This window comes from Manis pentadactyla, chromosome 13 (assembly GCF_030020395.1).
Source record: "Manis pentadactyla isolate mManPen7 chromosome 13, mManPen7.hap1, whole genome shotgun sequence".
Taxonomy (NCBI): Eukaryota; Metazoa; Chordata; class Mammalia; order Pholidota; family Manidae; genus Manis; species Manis pentadactyla.
This window is the reverse complement of record NC_080031.1, coordinates 15,528,082-15,551,103: the sequence shown is the minus strand read 5'-3', so window position 1 is coordinate 15,551,103 and position 23,022 is coordinate 15,528,082. Positions and strand designations below refer to the sequence as shown.

Below are 23,022 nucleotides of genomic sequence, written 5' to 3'. Positions count from 1 at the left end.
GACCTCCACAATTCTAAGGCCTTAAATCCAGGGATGAAAACACTAACCTGGGTTGTTTTGTGTGCCTTGTTTTTAATCAGCATGGAGACCTAACCCTAACCTCTGAAGCTTCTTAGCATGCTCCATTTCTCTTGGCCAGATAAACATTTTTCTTGACACTCTTCTACCTAAATAGACCTATTATATCCATGTTGCAAATTTCTTGAAGGTGCTTCCCTAACTCACTCCCAACACACAGGGCACATGACATTCCTTAATGATAATCTTAAATGACAGGCAGACTTTACTACTCTTTAAAATGGAATTGTGTAGCACTCTTAACTGGTACTGAGAGGCCCAGAATTGAAGTTCAGGAAGGATGATAGGGCTAGAGATTTGAGATTAATTCAGCCAGAAGTGCATCAGAGATCTATCAATAAGAATAGTTCATCTGTTAGTGCTGTACCATATTCTTGTATATATACTATGTGCTTGGCAATGGGCACTTTCCACATACTCATTTAATCTCATTTACCCCCTACAACACTTAACTTGGGTGAAGTCATCCATCCAGTTCAGTGATAGAGCCATGATTTATTTGGGTCTGTTTAAATTACATAGCTGTCACTCCTAGTATGCATACTGTTTCTAGGCAATATTAATATATTAATTGATGATTGAATTAAATATAGTGAGGTGGAGAGATCTGTTCTTGGATTTGAATACTATGAAAAAGCTATAGTTCTTTTAATTCAGAGTCCCTTTAGCAGCTCTCTTGCTGTTAAGAAGTCTCTCAGACTGCCCGCCTTTTTTTGTCCCAGAGCATCTGGATATGGATCCCTGTTTTCTACAAACAGCTGTAATCTCAGTCTCTCCAAGTATTTTGCCTGTTTTAGCTTTCCAACCCCATAATCTCCAGAGTACCAGGTAGTGTAGGTTCGTGCTCCCAGAGCAAATCTCCAGGGCTGGGATTAATGAATCACTAAAGTCAACTAGAGGGTCTAGGGACTTTCACCGAAAAGGACAGGTAGACGAAATCGTCCAGGCAAACTCTGCTGGGTTCAGCAGTCCTAGGTCTCCACCCCTCCCCAGTCCACTTCTCTTCCTCCCGCTAGTGAGCTCAGGTGGGGGAAGGGCTTGGGTCTTGCCGAATCACAGCTTTGGTACGTTACCCTGGTCTGTGAGGTCTGTTCTTTTCTGCAGGTGTATGCAGTCTGGCCCAGCCTTCTTTCCAGTTACTCTTTTAGGATTAGTTGTATTAACTATATTTTCATACTATATGTGGTTTTGGGAGGAGGTTTCAGTCTTACCTCTCACACCGCCATCTTTAATGGCTTTGGAGCCAGGCTAGGTAACTTGTAGGCAAGCACTCATAGGTTGACCCAGGCCTTTTTTTCTGGGAAGTCAAGCATAGAAATAGTTAATTTTTGGTTTATTGGCATAGGGTTTAGCATAAGCAACTCCATCTTGCAACTAGTCTGTTGCAGTTGGTAATCCCTTTATTCCTGACATGGGTCGCTTGTTTTTCTTCAATTTCTCTTTGCCAGTCTTACTGAAGGTCTATCAATTTTATTGATTTTTTAAAAATAAGCATTTGGTTTTATTGATTTTCTAAAAATTATTTTCAATCTTAATGATTTCTACTCTTTGTTAATTCCTTCTACTTTAGTTTTATTTATCTTGTAGGATAGAAGCACCAGATTACTGATTTGAGATCTTACTCCTTTTCTGATATTACAAGCTTCTAATGGTATAAATTTCTCTCTAAGGTTCTGCACCCATTTCTGTGGTGGTGGGGTCAGGGAGGGAAGATGTTCTTGACACCAACAAGTAATTCTGTCACAACAGCTGGGTGCCCTCCAATTTAACTCAATCCTGACACTATCCACCCAGAGATAGTGTCAGATATCACTGGTGAAGGAGTCAGTCCTATAAGACTGTTGCCCACCCCTACCCCAACATTTGTGCTTCTGGCCAACTGGCTGTAGTTTGGAGGTTCGAACAGCTGCCTCCTTTGGCTTGATTAATTTGCTAGAGCAGCTCATAGAACATGGACCAATTTTTTATAAGATATAACTCAGACAGCCGATGGAAGAGGTGAATAGGCAAGATATGGGGAAAGGACATGGAGCTTCCATGCCCTCTTTGAGCTCACCAGTCTCCCTAAATCTCCACGTGTTCAACAACCCATGAGCCCCCAAACCCCATACTTTTGGGTTTTTATGGAGGCTTGATTACATAGGCATGATTGATTCAACCTCCATCCCCTCTCCCCTCCCGAGAGGTTAAGGAGGTGGAACTGAAAGTTCCAGCCCTCTAATCACATGGTTAGTTCTCCTAACAACCAGTCCCATCCTTAGGTGTATTCTAAACGTCAGCTCTTTAGCATAAAAAGCAACACCTCTGTCACTCATCACTTTTAGAAATTCCAAGGGTTTTAGGAGCTCTGCCAGAAATAGGGATGAAGACCAAAGCTAAATATATATTTCTTATCATAAATCATAGTGCCACATCCTCTAAACACTATTTTAACTACATACCATAAGTTTAGATATGTTCAGTTTTTGTTCAGTTCAGCATATCATCTAACTTCTCTTGAGTCTTGCTCTTTGATCCATGGATTATTTAGAAGTTAAGTGTTTGGGTATCTTTTTTTGTTCTTTTTGTTATTGATTCTTTTTGTTGCTGCTGATGGTGGTGGTGGTTAATTCCATTAGGATCAGAGAAGATACTTTAGAAATAATGTATACTCTGTTGTAATTGAGTAGATTGTTCAATAACTGTCAATTTTATCTAGTTTTTTTATATGGTTCAATTCCACATCTTTGCTAATTGTATACTAGTCTCATTAATGGAGGGACAAGAATGTTTAAGTCTCCAAATAAAACTGGGGACTTGTCTGTTTCTCCTTTCATTTCTGTCAGTTTTTGCTTTGTGTATTTTAACGCTCTTTTTTAAAGGATATGCACATTTAGAATCGTTTTACTAATGAATGAGTTGCCAGACTCTAGCTTTCTTCTATTTAGTATATGTTTGATTGGTGTGTGTTTTTTCCAGCCTATTCCTTTTAACCCATTAAAAAATATTTGAAATGAGTTTCTTGTAGACATAATATATTTGGATCATAGAGTTTTTTCTTTTTATTTACTCTGACAGTTCCTGTCTTTTAATTGGTGTGTTTAGGCCATTTACATGTGTAACTCCAGGGAGAGGAAATCCCAGGGTAAAATACCTCTAAGAGCCTAAATCAGTCAAAGGGAGAAATAAAATTTTAAACCTGTTGATTGCTTACAAGCTGCATTCTGGTGCTGTCTCTCTTTCCTGCTCTGGCAGAAGTAAACCAATACTGTCCCTCACCTCTCAGGTTTGGAAAAGCCCTCAGTTGCCCAGGTAATTATTCATTGATATGGAGATGAACTTCTCTCTACCCCTAAGGAATACATATCGATATGCAGATGCACTAAAGCCGTAATTCTCTCCACCCCTGAGGATGCAGATGCACTAAGGCCAGGTGAGATATTCTGAAAATATTACAATTTTACCCACAACATGGAATGTAACAGTGAATGTGGTTGAGAGGTTGGACCTCTCTTCTTTTATCCATCTCCCACTTAAGGAACCTTGAGTACAACATACTAAGAATACTGGCACCTCAATCATCATTGCCTGGCTTATGAAGTGGTGGTTCCATGACAGCTGAGTCAAGCCTAGAGGACCTCTGGCTTCTGTTCCCTCCCCAAAGCACTCAACTCCTAGAGCAGGGATGTTACTGAGAGAGAAGCCTGCCATTATGTATAACCCCACTCCCAACTCTGTCTCTGAGATTTTGCCTACAAGGAGAAGTAGACCATAAAACAAGATAGGTTCTAATCTCTTCCCAAAACAACTGACTTTGTTTGCATATAGTGTGTAGAATTGTCTGTTGCTTTCAGAAACAGTGGTAATTGTGTTGAAAGGCAACTGGGAGAAGATTGTCAATTTAATTAATATACAGCCTAGGCTACAGGAGAAAAGCAGAGAAACAAGCTAGTCTGCAGGAGAGAACCAAAGAATAACACAGCTGGGAAGAGACCTCCTGTGGTCAGAACAAATATCAGGCAGCTATCTCAGAAACTTCCTTCAGAGGAGCCACAAATTGATTGGATTAATTTGTTGAGCAATTCATGCCCCGGGACACTGTTGAAAAACATTAGAGCAATTAGTGGAATTTAATCTGGATGTGGTAAGAGAAAGAACCTTACTGATATCACTAGAAATCCAGGGTAACTATGGACATACCCAAAGGTTCACCTCCCTGAGGAGTTACATGAGAGGCTTAACATTGTGGGGATTGAAGTTGCAGAATAGAGTTCACTTAAAACAGTCCAGCTAGTTGCTGAAAAATAAATAAGCAAATTTCAATAACAAATACTGGGATTAAGCCAAATAACAGAAAAAAGGATAAAGAAAAATGAAGAGTCCCAGAAAAGTAGAACACCTTCCAGCATACCAACATATGTGTAGTAGCAGAGAGGAGATAAGAGATAGGAGTAGAAAAAATATTCTAAAAAATAATGGCAGAAAACTTCCCAAATTTTTAAGGAACAATAAGCTTAAATAGGTGCTCTATAAATTCTCAATAAAGAAAAATGCAGAGATCTACAGGCACAGCATAGTAAAGATGCTGGATGTCAAAGACAAGGAGAAATCTTGAAAGCAAGAGAAAAGCAACTTGTCACAGTGGGAAAACCCCTCCTCCCAATAATATTAACACCTGACTTCCTTCCAGAAACAGTGAAGACCAGGAAGCAGTGGTATAATATTTTCAAAATGCTCAAAGAAAAAAACTGTCAACCAAGAGTCCTACACACTCTTTCTAAAAGAAAATAAAAGCAAAATACTTTCCCAGATAAAACTGAATTTCTTGCTGGCAGGCCTACCTTACAAGAAATACTAAATGAAGTTATTAAGACTGAAAGCAAATGACCCCAGATGGTAACTCAAATGAACACAGAAAAAATAAAGAGTACTGATACAAATACGTAATTACAAAAAAAAGAAAGTAGTAGAAATGAATACTTTTTCTAATTACTGATTTTTTAAAGCAAGTTATAAAATATTCATATGATGTTGGGTCTGTAATTAATTACATACAGTAATGAATATGTAAAATACTTGCCAATAACAGAACAGAAACACTAGGTGGAAGTAAAGCTATAGTGGGATACACAAATCACTACAGATGGTAAAGTAATTAAAGCAATTTCCATAGCTACTATATGAGAATAATATTATAAATTGGGGGAAGAGCTAGAGCTATTAGAAATGTTTTTTATATCAGTAGTAATAACCTGGTAAAAATGTGATACTGGTAAGATTTATATGGCATAAACCAGGCAACCACTGAAAATATAACAAAAGACAGTGGAAAAGTCATTAATTTAAAATGTGTTAAGAAAATATTCACTTATTGCAGAGGAAGGCACTGTAGGAATAATAAAGGAACAAAAAAGACAGAAACAAAGTAGAATGACATGCATAAATTCAACTATGTCAGTAGTAACATTAAATGTGAATGAATTAAAAGGCAGGGATTGTCAGGCTGAGCTAAAAAACAAAAACATGATCTAGCTGTGTGCTGACCACAAGAGAGACACTTCAGATTCAAAGATAGGTGTAGATTGAATGTAAAAGGATAGAGAAAATAAATCATGCAAACAGCAACTACAAGAAAACTGGAATGGTTGTACCAGTAGCAGACAAAATAGACGAATAGTAAATAGTAAAAACTATTACTAGAGATATTTTATAATGATGATAGGATCATTTCTTCCAGAAAGTATAACAATGATAAACATACATGCACTTAATTATAGTACCAAAATACATAAAAATATAAATGTACAGAAATGAAAAAACAAACAATTCAGCCTTGATAGTTGGAGACTTCAATATATCAATCACTTTCAGTAATGCATAGAATCGTCAGGAGATCAACAGGAAATAGATACTATAAACCAACTAGATAATAGCAGACATCTATAAAACACTATAGAACAGCTTTAGGAGACCCCACCCAAAAAGAGAATATACATTTTCAAGTGCACATGAAACATTCTCCAGTGTAGACCATATGCTAGGTCATAAACCTCAGTAAACTTTAAAAGGTTTAAGTAATGAAAAGTATGTTTTGAGACCACAATGGAATGAAATTACGAATCAGTAACTGTAGGACACAGTTTGGAAAACTCACAGATAATGTGAAAATAAAACAGCACACTCCTAAATAACCAATGGGTCAAAGAAAAAATCAAACAAGAAATCAGAAAACATTCTGAGGTGAACATAAATGAATATATAACAACAAAACTTAGGCATCTACAGCAGTGCTTAGATGGAAATTTATAGCTATAAATACCTATATTAAGAAAAAAAGAGCTCGAATTAGTAACTACCTTCTACCTGAACACTGGAAAAAGAAGAGCAAACAAATGTAAAGCAAGCAAAAGAAGGAAATAATGAAGATTATATAAAGGAATGCTATATACATAGAAAAGGTCCACCAAAAATGAAAGTAAGAATACAGTTTGTTTCACAGTATCATTAAAAAGAATAAATACTTAGGAATAAATTTAACAAAGTAAGTGCAGAACTAACAGCACTATAAAACATTTTTGAAAGACTTTAAAGATTTTCTAAATAAATGGATAAACACCCAACGTTCATGGATTGTAAGACCCAATGTTGTAAAGATAGGAGTACTTGCCAAACTAATCTACAGCTTGAGCGCATTTGCTATCAAAATTCCTGCTGATGTTCTGTAAAGATCACCAACCTGGTTTTAAAATTCATATTTTAGAGTTGCACAAACCTAGAGTAAGGTGAAACAATACTGGAAAAGGACAAATTTGAGACTCAGACACCGAGAAGTGACTGGTGGTTACCATGGGAGAGGGGTTGGGGTGGGTGGGGTGAGGAGGGTGAAGAGGATGTAGGGGCAGAAAATTTCTCAATCATAATATAAGTTAGTCACAGGTGTAGTAGTACAGCCTGGAGAATATTGTCAGTGATTCTCTAACATTTTCCTGTGTTGACAGATAGTAACTGCACTAGTGGGGGTGTGGATTTTAATATTAATATAGGTAGCTGAACCACTATATTGTATACTTGTGTTGTAGTCTACTATATTGAACCACTGATAGAAGATTGTGTATTAATGATACTACAGTGAAAAAAAGGACAAATTCAAAGGACTCACACTTCTGATTTCAGACTTAATACAAAGCAGCAGTAATCAAGGCATTGCTAGTACTGGCATATGGACAGATATATAGAACAATGGAATAGAATTGAGAGTCTAGATATAAACCTGTACCCCTGTGCTTAACTAATTTTCAACAAGGGTGCCAGAACTATTCAATGGGGAAGAATAGTCTTTTTAACAAACAGTATTGGAACAACTGGATAGCCACAAGCAAAAGAATGAGGTTGGCCTTTACCTCACACCACATATAAAAAATAACTCAAAATTAACTAAAGAGATGGATGTAAGAGCTAAACCTCCAAAACCCCTAAAGAAAACATAGGAGTAAAAGCTTATGACATAGAAGGTGACAAAGGATTGTTAGATATGGAACCAAAAATACACAAACAAAAGAAAAATTAGTGAAGTTTGACTCCACTATAATGAAAAACTTGTTCCTCAAAGGACACCATCAAGGAAGTGAAATAACAGTCCACAGAATGAGGGAAAATGTAAACCATATACATCTGATAAGCAACTTGTATCTAGAATATATAAAGAGTTTTACAATTCAATAATAAAAAATTGGCTAATCTACTTTAAAAATGGCCAAAGTTTCTAAATAGATATTTCTATTCAAGGATGATATACACATAATCAATAAGCACATGACAATATGCCCAATGTTATTATCAGGGAAATGCAAATCAAAACCACATTGAGATACCACTTCACATCCACTAGGACAGCTAGAATGAAAAAATCAGATTAGAAGTGTTGGTAAGGATGTGGAGAATCAGACCCTCATATACCGTTGTAGGGAATGTAAATGTGTGGCCACTTTGGAAAACAGTCTGGCAGTTTCTCATACAATTTTTAAAGAGTTACCATAGGATTCAGTTCCACTTCTAGATATACTTAAGAAAACTGAAAACATATGTCCACACAAAAACGTGCATATCAATGCTTATAGCAGCATTATTTGTCATAGCCAAAATGTGGAAACAACCCAAATGTCCAGCAACTGATGAATGGATAAACAAAATGTCCTATATCATACAATGGAATATTATTTAGTCATAAATATCGGTGAAGCACTGCTACATGCTACAACTTGGATGAACCTTGAAAACATTATGCTAAGTAAATGAAGCCAACCACAGAAGATCATAGAGACAAAGTAGATTAGTGGTTGGTTAGGGCTGGCAGAAGGGGTGGGGAGGTGCTAGCTAACCTACACAGAGTTTTTTTTGACATGATGAAAATGTCCTACAATTGACTAGTGATTGTTACACATATCTGTAAATATACAGTAAAAGCTTTGAACACTTCTAAGTGGTGAGTTATATCTAAGTGGTGAATGAGATGTGAATTACATCTCAAAGCTGCTTTATAAAATAGTCATCACATTAAAATTACTAGTTTCTTGATATGAAATGGCCAATAGAAACAAATTTCCAATTATCTCATCATTTTTATATGTTAATTTGTTTCAAATAAGATACGCCTCTACATGGTATGATTGATTCATAAAATCTTTTAAGTCTCTATAAATTCCCCATTTTAGTTCCCCCTTTATCTCTTTTTTTTCCCCTTGTTATTTACCAGTTTGTTTAAAAGTCTTTTGTCCAATAGTTTCTTGCAGTCTAGATTTTGCTATTTGCATTGCAGTGGTATAGCTTAACATATTCCTGTCACCTTTGTATTTCCTGTGAATTGGTGGTTGGATCTAGAAATCTGATCAGATTTGGTTCAGCCTTTTTTGCAGTGTCTTATTGCTCTCCTTTTGTCAAGCTACAAAGCATTGATAATCAGTGCCTCTTCATTGATAATCAATGATAATCTTGATACTTCATTGATAATCAGTGTGGGCTGCGGGTTGGCAGAGATACAAAATGATGATCTTCTAATTCCAATATTTTTTATTCTATTTATTAGATGGAATAGTTCTATTTGATTACCCAAAAATACTATTTGTATTGGAAAGCCAGGGTAAATTATATATAATTATAAATATATTTATAATTATACATATATATGTATAATAATCATACTATGTATGATATTTTCACATAATGCATTCTCATCCTGTGTTTCACCACAATATATGATATCACAGTATCTCCTAAAATATATTTGTCCATATAAATTTTCTATTATAGAGCATATCACGAGGCTATTAAATTTTAAAACCTTTTTAAAACCAGTTTTGAAAATAATCATTTGGTTCAGTGGCATCTTAAAGGTGACAAATCAGCTTTGGTTTTGTTTCTAGTATCATAAGAACTCATGAATTCATACATTTTATTCCATTTTTTAAATTTATTCCATTTTTGGTCATTAGGAACCTCCTCAAATTGATCTGAGTTTTGACACACCCCTAATAATATTGGATAGCTTACTTGCTATCTGATAAGGTGTTCCAGATGAACATTTACTTCTCCCTAAGCGCAGTCAGCCATTTCTCTAAGGAGCCGTGATTTCTTTTAGTGAGAAATGTGATTTGGAAGCCAGTCTTGGTGCTAGGGATATTCACTGCTGAAGATTAGCTACATTGAGTTCATGCTGAGTTATAATTCAAATTCAAATTGCAACTTTTTCTTCATCTTTTAACCACTAATAATGAATCAATATTAGCACTTTATAATAGCTAAAGCAGATAAAAATTGCTAACATAGATTTATCCATTTACATATTTCACTGTCTTTTTTTTTTGCATGTATTATGCTAAATACTGGACAAGATCAAAAGATAAATTAGACACCACAAAATGTTTTCACTGAATCCTGCTCTGCCTGCTCTGAGCTTCTTGCAACTTTCTGCCCCTCTTCCCTACACGTTCTTTAGATGTCTTCAGCTCTGACAAATTCAGTAGAATGAAATTTATCAGTAACTTACATAAAATCCAGTTCAGGTCCAGCTCTAACCTCTTCCCTGAACTCCAGACTAGAATAGGCAACTTTTTATGTGAATATACACTCGAATATTCCTCTCATATTTCAAATTTAGTATGCATAAAACTAAGATATTTTCTTTCTGTTCATCATTAACCCCTACCGAAACCACTCTTCCTCTTTCATTCTCTACTTTGGTGGTTTGTTGAAAACACCATCCACTCAGTCATCCAAGTCAGATCTGAGGACAGATTTTTCTCTCCTGGGTATTCCCCACACTATCCTCATTACAAAATCATGACCAGGTGGTTTGTACCTCTGAAATATGTCTCAGGTGTATTTTCTCTATCGACTTAATTCAGTTTGATTTTATCCTTTCATTTTATCATATACTTGTTGTAATAGCCACCCTCAAATCTACCCTCTATATTGCCACCAGGATAATGTTTTTAAAATGTAGATATGACTGCTAGTCCCCAAAGGCTACCCACACCTATTAAATAATATCCTAGGTCTTTAGCATGGCAAAAACGTAAGTGACCTCAAACAAAGCAATATTCTGAATCTCAATTTCCTCTGTAAAATCAGGATATTTTCATCTTAACCTCATGTGAAATAACAGATAGAAAGCAGCTCCTAGTGTTACTTCTGTGCTACATAGTAGTCAACTAGTACAGACAACTACATATATTAATTACTACCTGGATAGTCCCAGTCCCCTTAGAGGCATTTTAAATTAAGCATGTCCCTCTTAACATTTTTTCTGTCCTTGATTGGTTTAAGTTAGAATATAGGGAATGAAATTATTTCAGTTCAGTTTTAGCATAATTAAAACCTTGTAAGTATCATTTGGAAAGTTAGTATCTAATTTTCAGATATGGCTAGGTATTTAAACATGCAGAGTCTTAATAAACACCAAGTTTTCCCATCCTCCCAAACTACTTTCAAGATTAGCGGTCTCTCCTTGTTTTCTTTTTAGTCATTTTAGGCAGCCACCTCACTTTATATGCTGAGTGACTCTATTTTAATCTCTAATCCTGTGATGATTATCTGCTACAATCTTTATATGAAAATATACATATTCAAGATATGCTCTGTGTCAAAAAAAAAACAGACATTTTGAAAATGGATCTTCATTTCATTTTTATTCATACTTTTTCTAGGGTAGTAATAGTAGCTAACAATTATTGAATGCTTAATTTATGCCTGGAATTGTACTGACTTAATCCTCTTCACTATCTTGGAAGTGTAATCTCCATTATTCCTGTTTTACCTGTGAGAAAACTGAAGCATAGAAAGGTAAGGAACCTGACTTAAGATTTGTCTAACTTAAACCATTCTATTTTAACAACTACGCTATAGACCTTCTTTGGCTAAAATGTTTCAACCTGCCTGTAAAACAAAATCATACAATTTTTTTTTTCCTTAAAGTATATATTATTTAGCAACTACTGCTTTTGATAAGCATGTATACTATTTCATCAATAATTTGGAATAAAAGGGGTAGAAAGGAAACTGTTTCTGAATTACTGGCTAAAATTACAAACTATTACACAAATACATTTTTACTACTTTTGAATGCTGCATAAATTTTACATCAGTAATTGGAATTAAGTAATATTTATCTTTACTCAAGAATTTTAAATGAGCTCTAAATTAAATATATAACTACACATGTGCATATTCATCTACACATATGCAGAGATAAATGAGATGTTCCTTTAACAGAATTACCAAATTTATAAAAATTTCAGATTATACTTCCTGGTTCTGAACTGTCCATATTAGGTATGATGTTTTCAAATAATGCATTCTCATCCTGTGTTTCACCACAACTATATTATATTGCAGTATCTCCTAAAATATATTTGTCCATATAAATTTTCTATTATAGAGCATATCATGAAACATGTGTTGGGAAGTGCATACAATAAATACATGGCATCCAAGACATTCCCCAGTCTGATCTTCATCTTCCTGTCATCCCATAACCTCCAGCTATATCAGACTTTGTACCATGTATGTGTAACCATTACATTGAACAAGGATGGCTTGTGGAATATAACTCAAAATTCATTTTATTTTTGTCTTCCACGATCCATTTAAATTTATTCTGTTGGGTTAGTTCTCCCTCCAGCTCCTTGTAGGGCAAGTCTTAATAACTTTCCTGGTCACTTTCAGGTAAGAAAAACATTATTTTCAAGAATTGATAAACTTAACTCAGAGTTAAAGTTTTCTTCCTTTCCCACATCAGGCCTGCTATAGGCCCACAGCTTTGGCTTCCTTTTCTTTCTGCTTTTCCCTGCTTGTCTTTTTTACTCCTCTTCATTTGCTATGGTTTCTGGCCCCTCCAGTATTGGGAAAGGCAAGGATTGAGGTAGAAAAAAAGGTCTTTACTAGTAGTGTATGTAACATTTATTTGATACTAGGTTTTAAGCACTTCATAGGTATTAGGCCAGTTAATCCTCAAAGCTCTCTGATAGAGGATCTATTATTCCAATTAATACTGCTGAAAATTTTAAGGTACAGTTCAGGGCATGCGTAAGGTTACGCAGCTATGAATGGCAGACCAGGATGCAGACCCAGCAGTGTGGCTCCAGGGCTCCCTCTCAATCTTACCACTATATTGCCTTTGATTGTGCTATTGGGAGATGGTAAGCATACTTACTAGTCTTGGCCAGAGGTTAAGTCAGACTCATACCCTTTATATTTTTTCAGGTGTGACACACGTTTTCTGTAAGCCTGAGACAAATGACAAACATGTCTCAACCCCTTTCCCTTGCACAGGAATAGGAGAGAGTGGGATAGGGTTTGGAGCTGAAAACACACTGATCTCTGTCCATAAAAATCCTTTTGTAATGTTTAACTCTTTGAATGTGGATGTGACTCAAGGTTGAAAATAGTTTCCACTACCTCCTTGCATAGATGGCCTTGCACTTCATTTTGGAATGTAGTGTCTGTGTTTGGAGGGCTGGGGGAGGGGGTGTCTACATCCGACCAAGATAGAAGTGACTTCATTTTAACACCCTGTTGCACTTGTTCTCCAAATATGCTATTTAATTTCTTGCCTTCACACCTTTGTTCATGCATATGGTCCCTGGATTAAGACTGTCACTTGCTCTGAAGGCATGTTTTCCTCCCTGAACCATATGATCCCCATCAAACTAATCAATCTTGATGGCCAGGCTTTTAAAGACTAAGCCAGGTTACTGGGGTACAGCAAATGGACGAAAAACTTTAATACACTCTCCCATTTTCTTCCTCTTCATCTCATTCCTCTGACAGTTATCAGCAAATATGTTAAATGGTAGTTTTCTTAAACCAGTCCTAGCTGCCTAGTATCTCATGATTACTTGTCCTTGGAAAGAGTACAAGGAGTGGGTTTATATTTGAACTGTTATCTCTGATGATGATCAAGAAAATTATCTCAGGGGCTTTACCTAGCTGTCTTGGCACAGGGCTTTATGCCTTTTATCCTGTCTATCATGTTTATCAGGAAAGAGTCCAGATAGATCATTTTGTCTTCACATATTAGAATATTAAGTGATTTTTTAAATATTTATTCAGCTACAAATCCTTAGGTTTTCTTCCTTTTTTTTTTTACCCCTTCACATATGCATGTTCCTGCCTAGAACATTCAGAGGGGTGTTTACGTAATGGATTGTTTAATGTTTGAACTGGCCTTGTCCTCATGCTCACATTTAGAATTTCTTACACTGCCCAGTAACAAGAACTTGCCAGTACAGGACACACATTGTACAGGGAGGCACGTCAGCATGGTGGCACTCCCTGAGATTGTGTATAATCCCATGATAGCCCAGAACTCCCTTCTGCTTTATCACCTGGCAAAATTCTACTTTTATTAGACCTATCCTCTGGATGCCTCTTCCACCCTGCACATTAAGAAATAAGTATTCCATCCTTTGCTCTCAAATAGCACTGCAGCACACCTCTTCTCATTTAGGCACGTAATGTCGTCTTTATAAGGACTCTAAGCTTATTGGGGTCAAGGATAATGTTTTATTTGTAATTGTGTTCCTCCCTTCACACTAAAGTACCTCACATCTAGTAAGTCAATTATTGAATTGTTTTCAATAACATAAAATCAGTCAGTGGTCTAATTTGACTCAGAATACCTGATTCAGTCCTACTAATATTTGTGCCCAGAACAAAGGAAGTAAATGTAGCTATGCTCAGTTATAATCCTGCCATCCTATCATATCATATTGTGTGCAATTCTGGGAACCAATCTTAAAGGAACATTGAGAAGTGGAGATTGTTCAGAATAGAACAGTCTGGATAACAAGGATGTTAATCAGATTTTAAGGAGCCTTTAAAGGGATTAGGGATGTTTAAAGAAGAAAAACCTTGGGAAAGGATGGAATGTGATGACCATCTTCAGTTTTTGAAAGCTTTTTCAAGGGGGAAGAAAAAGTAGGCCTACTCTTTTTGACCTCAGAGTTCAAATCAAGAGTACCTGAAATCCCAGGGGTTCGCAGTGGTATGCTAGGGTATTTTTTTTTAAAGAAAAAAAAATGTTTAATGTACAAAAAGAGAATAAACACCCATACTCCTAACCAGCAGTTCCCTTGAATATGATGAAAGCTATTAAATATACATGCAGTCATTATTCTGTGTACAGTTTCAAAAGGATCATGGCTCCCTTAGGAATCCATGAATCTCTGGTTAAGACCTCTGGGTTCTGTTGCTCTGTGATAAGTAAGTATTTCACAAAGATGGGATCATAGTCTCTGTACTCTTTAATCATATTGTTCACTAAATACATAGTAATGTAATAACTACCACTATTGAGTGTTCACCACATGTCAGTAATTGTGCATTCATTTAACACTCAGAACCAAACATTTTTCCAGGTCCATTAAATCACTCATCTTTAACATCACTGTAAATCAGTGGCATATTTTTGAAGGACTTGAAATCTTTATTATCTAGAGCTAATTTATAAAAATATCTCCCCAGATTTGCTTTGTTTTGCATTTATTTCACTACTATTTAAAGAAAGTTTCTTACCTTAGATTAAGTAATTGATGCACGTAGTTGTATTTTTTGTATTGGAAAAGTGCTGTGATCTAAGAGTCAGAAGACCCAGATCCTAGATTTGGTTGTCATTTGTTAATTTATTTCTCTGAGCGTTAGTTTTACCTTTATCAAGGGGCTAGCATAAGCATCCCTCACTTCATATAGAGGGTGTAAAAAGAGGTTGGAAAGAAAGTACTGTAAAAACTGAAGCACTTTTAGGTTTGCTAAATTAAAAGTATTGAGAGTGTAGATTTTTTTTATATTTCAGTAAATGTGAAATCTGTTAAAGGCAAAACAACTTTTTTAAGGGAAAATCCAAACGATTGATTACTGAAAATTTTTAAAATAAATTTACTTCCAGAAAGGTTGTTTTATTGCACAAGTAATATAAACAATAGTAATACCTGCTTTCATTTGTTGAGCACTGCAAAGTGTCAGGTGCTGTTCCAAGCATTTTGTTGTTTCACATAGTCCTCATAACAACCTTGGAGAAATTGTTGAGTAAAGAATCCAGGCCTATCACATTTCAAAACTTGGACTCTGAACCATCTATATTTACTCACTTTATATACTAAAAGAGGCAGAATATGGCATTTGAGGTTGAGAGTACCAGCTCTGGAATCAGTCTGCTTGAATTTGAATCCTTAGTCTGCTACTTAATAACTTTTTGACTTTAGCAAGGTAGTTGACCCTTTTCTGTTAAATGCGAGAAATAATGTGCCAGTTGACATGGCACACATGACAATCACATGAATTATCAAATGTGAAGCACTTAGAACAGTGACATATAGAAAGCAGCCTGTAATTGTCTTATTTACAAACTTATTTAAAACTGTGCAGCTTATTAAAACATTAGCTCTAGCTCACAGAGTCCACTCATTGGACAGTTTGGGGAGCAGGTAGGGGGAATAATGTATTTTAATATATTCCCTACCTTGAACTTTCTCACTCTGCCATCTTTCAGCTTTTTTACTAGCACAGTGGCCACATGAAAATGATCTAAATTACCTTCTATTTCAGCTACTGAATCATCAATTAATGCTTATTTTATGTATTTTTTAGGACATTTCTGATTCATTTGCATCCTTGAAGAGCATCTGTAGAAGAGGAAGGAAAAGATGGGTGTGAAAACATTTACTCATAGCTCCTCTTCCCACAGCCAGGAAATGCTTGGAAAGCTAAATATGCTGCGAAATGATGGACATTTTTGTGATATCACTATTCGTGTCCAGGACAAAATCTTCCGGGCACATAAAGTGGTACTAGCAGCTTGCAGTGATTTCTTTCGCACCAAACTTGTAGGCCAAGCAGAGGATGAGAACAAGAATGTGTTGGATTTACATCATGTTACAGTGACTGGCTTTATACCCCTTTTAGAATATGCTTACACAGCCACTCTGTCAATTAACACAGAAAATATCATTGATGTTCTAGCTGCAGCCAGCTATATGCAAATGTTTAGTGTTGCTAGCACCTGCTCAGAGTTCATGAAATCAAGCATTTTATGGAATACACCCAACAGCCAACCAGAAAAGGGTCTAGATGCTGGACAAGAAAATAACTCTAACTGCAACTTTACTTCTCGAGATGGAAGCATTTCTCCAGTGTCTTCAGAGTGCAGTGTGGTAGAAAGAACCATTCCTGTCTGCCGAGAATCCAGGAGGAAGCGCAAAAGCTACATTGTTATGTCTCCTGAAAGTCCTGTGAAGAGTAGCACACAAACAAGTTCTCCCCAGGTATTGAATTCTTCAGCTTCCTACACAGAAAATAGAAGTCAACCAGTTGACTCTTCTTTAGCTTTTCCCTGGACTTTTCCTTTTGGGATAGATCGACGAATACAGCCTGATAAAGTAAAGCAGGCAGAAAATACTAGGACTTTGGAATTACCTGGTCCATCTGAGACAGGTAGAAGAATGGCTGATTATGTGACTTGTGAGAGCACAAAAACTGCTTTGCCTCTGGGTACCGAAGAAGATGTCCGAGTCAAAGTAGAAAGGTTAAGTGATGAGGAGGTCCACGAGGAAGTGTCCCAGCCTGTCAGTGCATCTCAGAGTTCACTGAGTGATCAGCAGACAGTGCCAGGAAGTGAGCAAGTCCAAGAGGACCTTCTGATTAGTCCACAGTCTTCCTCTATAGGTATAAGGTCTTTTGTGTTTTTCATGATGCTGTAAAGTTAATTCAAGCATTTTAAGTGCCTATTAGGTAGGGATTATTTAGAAGAATAAAACATGATAACTGGATTTTTTTTAGATGTTACTGGTTTTCCAATTTTTTTTGCAAGTTATAAATTGGGGAAGAAAAGTTTAGTTGTGTGATTTCTGACGGGACAAAGGCAGGTTATATTATATACAAATAGTGCATTACTTTCAATGCAAAAAAAATGCCAGTTTCAAAAAATCCAGTTATTCTTTTATTCATTAAAATATTTATTGAAAACTTACCATGTGCCAAACACGGGATATATGATGGAAAGTATATAGTCTGTGCATCTGAGGAATTAATAGTCTAATTGAGGAAGCAGATGTATAAATCAGGCTAGGGATGATCAAAGTGTTATCAGTTCACAGAGGAAAGAGAAAGTTAACACTTTCTTGTATATTTGAACTGGATTTTACTTAGTAAATAGGAGTTTGCCCAGGAAGGAAATGACATTTCTTTGAAAACGTATAAAATCACAGGGGTATGGAGCAGCATTACATGTTTAGTAACACATGGATTCAATGCAAAATGATGTTAAAGCATGGATACCTGCAAGTATGGGAAATAATGGGAGGTGAGAGAAAAAATGAGCAGTTGAGAGTGTGTTGTGAAGAGCCTTGAATACTAGTTCAGTTAGGATTGTTTTCAACTCCATATAACAGATTCTCTTCCAAATGACTTAGGCCAGGATTTCATTTTATTGCATAAAATGTTCAGATATAGGAAGTCCAGAATTGCCTCTACAGTATAACCAGTGGCCTAAGCTCCTTGTATATTGATGATCCACCATCCTTAGTATGTCAGTTTCATCCTTGTACTTATTGCTTCATGGTTACAAGATGCTTCATCATTAGCCTCATATATTGTAAGGGGCAGCACTATAGCAGGAAAGCACAAATGTTCCCAGAAACCCCTAAAAACCTTCTGCCAGATTGTCATTTGGCCTTTCCTAGCTGCAAGGGAATATGGGAAGGCGTCTATATTAGTTGGGTATATAACTGCCTCAAACAAAACTGGATATGCCACAGTGCCTGCAACAGCTAGGCCATGTAAGCTCAGGTTTTATCCTAGTAGTAATAAAGAGTCTACCTTAAAGGGAACAAAAAAAACGTTACAGATATTTTAGAAAAGTTAATTTGGTATTGGTGTGCAGAGGGTTTGGCTACACAGAGACAGCCTCAGAAACCAGTTATAGTGCGATTTTCTTTGTATGAATGATGATGCTTAGAGTAAAACTATAAAGCAAATGGCTATTAAGCGACTTGTTAAGGAAGAATCATTACTATCTGATGATGTTGAATATATGGAATGAGGAAATCAGAGGAGTTAGAGAATTCTGGATGACTAGAAAAATAGAACATTTTATTATATTCATTGATTCTGTCACAATTTTTCACTTTATTGTTTCTAAATCCAGATATCTCTTACAATTAATAATCTTGTACAGTTACTGTTTCTTAATCATACAGAAACTAATGGTAATCATATAATGGCTAGGAGTCTATTAAATGCAGTAACTATAATATAAAAATCAGTGAAGAAGGTAGGAACCCAGTTTTAAGAGTAAGTCAGCAAGGTCATTTCTCTGTGAATTATGCTTGGGTGATGACCAAGAAATATAATGCTACAAAGCAGTTGAAATGATAGGATTGGTGAAGTCAAGACTGAAGGTTACCCGTTTGGGGCTTTTCTTTCAGCAGTGACAGGAAAACATACACATAAGAGCCAAAACCATAGGACCAATCCTTGAGGAATATCTGTATTTAGTGAGAGAAAAAAAGCCAACAAAGAATAATAAATAAAAAAGGATTTCTCCAAAAGATCAGAGAACCAGGAAGGCCATATTAACTTTATTAATTCTTGAATTTTGACGTACTGTATGTGTTTTCCAGTGCTGCCACACCAAAGTACCACCACTAGGCAATTTAAAGCAACAGAAATTTATTCTTCCTCAGTTCAAAAGATCAAAGTCTGAAATCAAGGGATGTCACAACAAGGCTGTGATCCCATGGAATGCTGTAGGGAAGGATTCTCCCTTGCCTCTTCTAGCATCTGGTAGTTCCTAATACCTCTTGATGTTCCTTAAGTTTTAGCCACATCCCTCCAATTTCTACCTCCTTCTTTGTGTGGCCTTCCCTGGGTCTCTGACTTCAAATCTCCCTCTCCTTATAAGGACACTAGTCATTGGATTATGGCCCACCCTACTCCTGTATGACCTCATCTAACTTGATTATATCTGCAAAAACCCTGTTTCCAAATGAGGTCACATTCATAGGTTCGGGGTAGGGGGTTAATTTGTCATTTGGGGGACACAGTTCTACCTACAACACCTCAATTTGGGTCAAGATACTTTTGAAGAATTCAAGTGACCCCCAAATTCAGTAAGGTATTTGATGGCAGGCAAGCATAACTATTTGTTGATATGACCAAGTTTCTGTTAAATTATTTGGAGTGTTTAATCTGAAAATACCTTGGTACCTCCCAAATAATGAACTGTTTAAAAACAATTACTATTTTAATCATTTATCTGAGAACTTAGAAACCGAATATTAATCTGAATATCTTGTTAACTAGACATGTCAAAGTCTTATTTTAGCACTCTCAAGTATATCTAATCAGTTCAGATTTTGCCTTTACTATATTACTAACGACTAAATTCTAGAGAAGTTAGGAACATTAGAATAAACTTTTCAATTATGTAACTTATTTACAATATATGCTATCGTAAATGTGAATGCTATTATAAAATAGACTTGTTAATAACTCTAATCAGAATATCATGTAATCAAATAATCCAAATGAGTTTTTTTCTTGCCTTCATAACAGTTGTACTTAATCACTCTGAGTTAACTACAAATCTGTATACTAAAACAAAGCCTTACAGGAAGAAAAAAGTTTAATTTGTAGTAGACTTGTTAATAACTCTAATCAGAATATCATGTAATCAAATAATCCAAATGAGTTTTTTTTCTTGCCTTCCTAACAGTTGTACTTAATCACTCTCAGTTAACTACAAGTGTATACACTAAAACAAAGCCTTACAGGAAGAAAAAAGTTTAATTCCTTGAGCATTATAAGGCAGTTAAAAAAGGTAGGAGGGAAGAAGGGAAGATGTGTACAGTACTTTTTTTCCATGTTCCATAAGAATACTTAATTTTACTTAACTAATTTATTAAGGAAGATATCTATGAGGTAGTTTGTCATTTTAGGGACAGAAAATAAAACATTTAATACACTCATTATTATGAAATTCCAAAATAATAATTTGATTATCCATGAAATTAATTCAAATAGGATTTTACCTTTTTTTTAAGTTCCATTTATTGCTAGTTGCCCAGCAAAAGGTTGTAAAATCTGACATCCCTATTTAGGGCAAATAGAAGCAATAAATACAGGAAATTTAAAACAGAAAAAAAACCTGCTACATTTAGGTTGGGTCATGTTACTCAAAAAGATGACCATCAGTATTTTAAACAAAAATTTTATAAATGAGAAGGACTTTGTGATATAGCTTCATTATTTATCTTGAAGTATTTAATGATATATATGCCCCAAAGACAAATATAAGTAATTTTAGATTATCCACAGTTTACTAAGTTAACAAAGGAATTCAGTTTTTTCTAGGCACTAAAATATGCCTCGACAAAGTGATTGTTATGGGGATAAGTTAAACTATTAAGAAATAATTTGACAGTATTCTGAGAAGCAGTAATGAATAGATAAACTTATTGAGGTGGGCAGCTAGAATAATAGTGGAATTGCAATATTGATTAGAAAAGCAATATAGCATAATAATTAAAAGTTCAGGACTTGGTGAAAGATCTAGATTCTGCTGCTGATTTCTGCAATTGAATAGATGTGGACATCCTATTTTCTAGTCACACGCCTGAGTGACTGAGTTTCCGTAACCATAAAGTAAGGATAGTAAAATAAGTATGTCAGTGTCTTCTAGCCAAAGACTGGAGGTCTTTGTGTCATTGACCACCAGCAGCACACCTGTAGTTGAACAATTTGAGGTGGTAGTTTTAATATCTGAAAATCCCTAATTACCCCAAATATATGGTATAAGTTATTATGCAGCAGGCAAACATAAACTGCATGTCCACATAAGAAATAGTATCCTAGTAGTGGGAGTATAGAGAATATAAGTATCACTCATTATATAATAGGAGTAAGTCATTTTTGGGTCCCATAAAATAGATTTCTTGAGGAGGGTTAAACAGTTCCTACAAACCATGCTGAAGTGTCTGAGAAAAAGAAACAATCATAATCAGGATAGCCCCAGTATTAGTGTCTTTCTGATTGAATGGGCCTTGATAGGATCATAATAACTACCAGAAGCATTTTGATGATGTGAGGTCAAGGTCCATTTTTCACAAGACTGAAAGCTGTAATATGATTATGAGAGGACTATAAACTGGAATCTACTTTCTGAAGTGTTTAAAGGAACAGTATTTAAATTTTTATCAGCCAAGTTGGGTAGAAGACAATAGATTCAACACTCTGAGAATAGTGGCTGTGGTCTAGAAAAAACATACAAGAGTTTCATTTTTCCTTAACTGGCAGAAGAAGATTTTGGTAGGTCAAAAGCAGTAAGATGAAGATAAGAGATCATATTAGATATAACAGTCAAAATTAGTAGCGATTTGTAAAGGGACAGAAAAGACTACTAAAGAATCAGAGAATTGATATAGTCATCTTGGATAGTAATGTTCACTTCTGAAGTCAGTATCTTCTGGAGAATCCATGAGAAGGAATGTACATACAGTAGTGAACGATGTAGTATATGTCTTTTAAGTTGGAAAATGTGAATCCAGTGAACACCCCTTAGGTTTTACTGCTGAGTCAGTTGTTAACAATATCTGATTCATTCCTTCCATTGATGTTCAATGGCAAGTTTTCCCCGGTGACATCTTTTACAGAAGACCAAAACTCCAGATTTTAAATTATTCAGAAGCTTCAGTGAATGTTTTGAAAGTGCAGCTCATACTTTGTGATAAAGCTAGAGGAATTATTCAAATCTCTTGTAGTATTCAATCATGTCAGCTGGTAATAGGGTAAAATCGGAGATTTAAACTAAAATTCTCTCTTGTAAAAGGACCTATTATTATATAACTCATAAGGAGTTAACTTGTAGGTCCTAGAGAGAATTTATCTTACTGCCATCAAGGCTCTTGAGACTGTGGAAATTTGAGGGTTTTTAAGTGCTTTGATGATTATAGTTTTAGAGTTTTATTTGTTTTTTTTAACGCAAGAAAATCATAGTAAATGTATTTTTTTTAACAGTCGTTTTTTTTTCCTTTTTTGTCTCAACATTTCTTTTAGTAAAGACAAGAGGTGTTTTATTATTTTTTTTTAATTCCAATATAATCAACATTCACCATTATATTAGTTTCAGGTGTACAACATGATTCAATACTTGTATATATTGTGAAATGAATGCCATAACAAGTCTAGTTAACATCTGTCACCACACATAATTATTTTTTTTCTTGTGATGAGAACTTTTAAGATCTCTTAGCAACTTTCAAATATGCAGTACAGTATTATTGTCTATACTTGTCATGCTGTATATTACACCCCATGACTTACTTTTAACTGGAAGTTTGTGTCTTTTGACTCCTTCACCCATTTCACCACTGGCAACCACCAGTCTGTTCTTTTATTCTCTGTATCTGTGAGCATGTT

General features: G+C 35.5%; 1 protein-coding gene across 9 annotated transcripts in view; it reads left to right on the top strand.

Annotated features, from left to right (window-relative positions):
• The window catches only part of ZBTB44 (zinc finger and BTB domain containing 44), a 58,015-nt gene that overhangs the window by 14,143 nt on the left and 20,850 nt on the right, over window positions 1-23,022 (top strand). For all 9 annotated transcript variants that reach the window (XM_057491094.1, XM_036930144.2, XM_036930142.2 and 6 more), the window contains one exon: window positions 16,198-17,271. In XM_057491094.1, coding sequence (XP_057347077.1) covers window positions 16,254-17,271 — 1,018 coding nt within the window. In that variant the 5' untranslated portion in view covers window positions 16,198-16,253. The remainder of the gene's footprint in view (window positions 1-16,197; window positions 17,272-23,022) is intronic.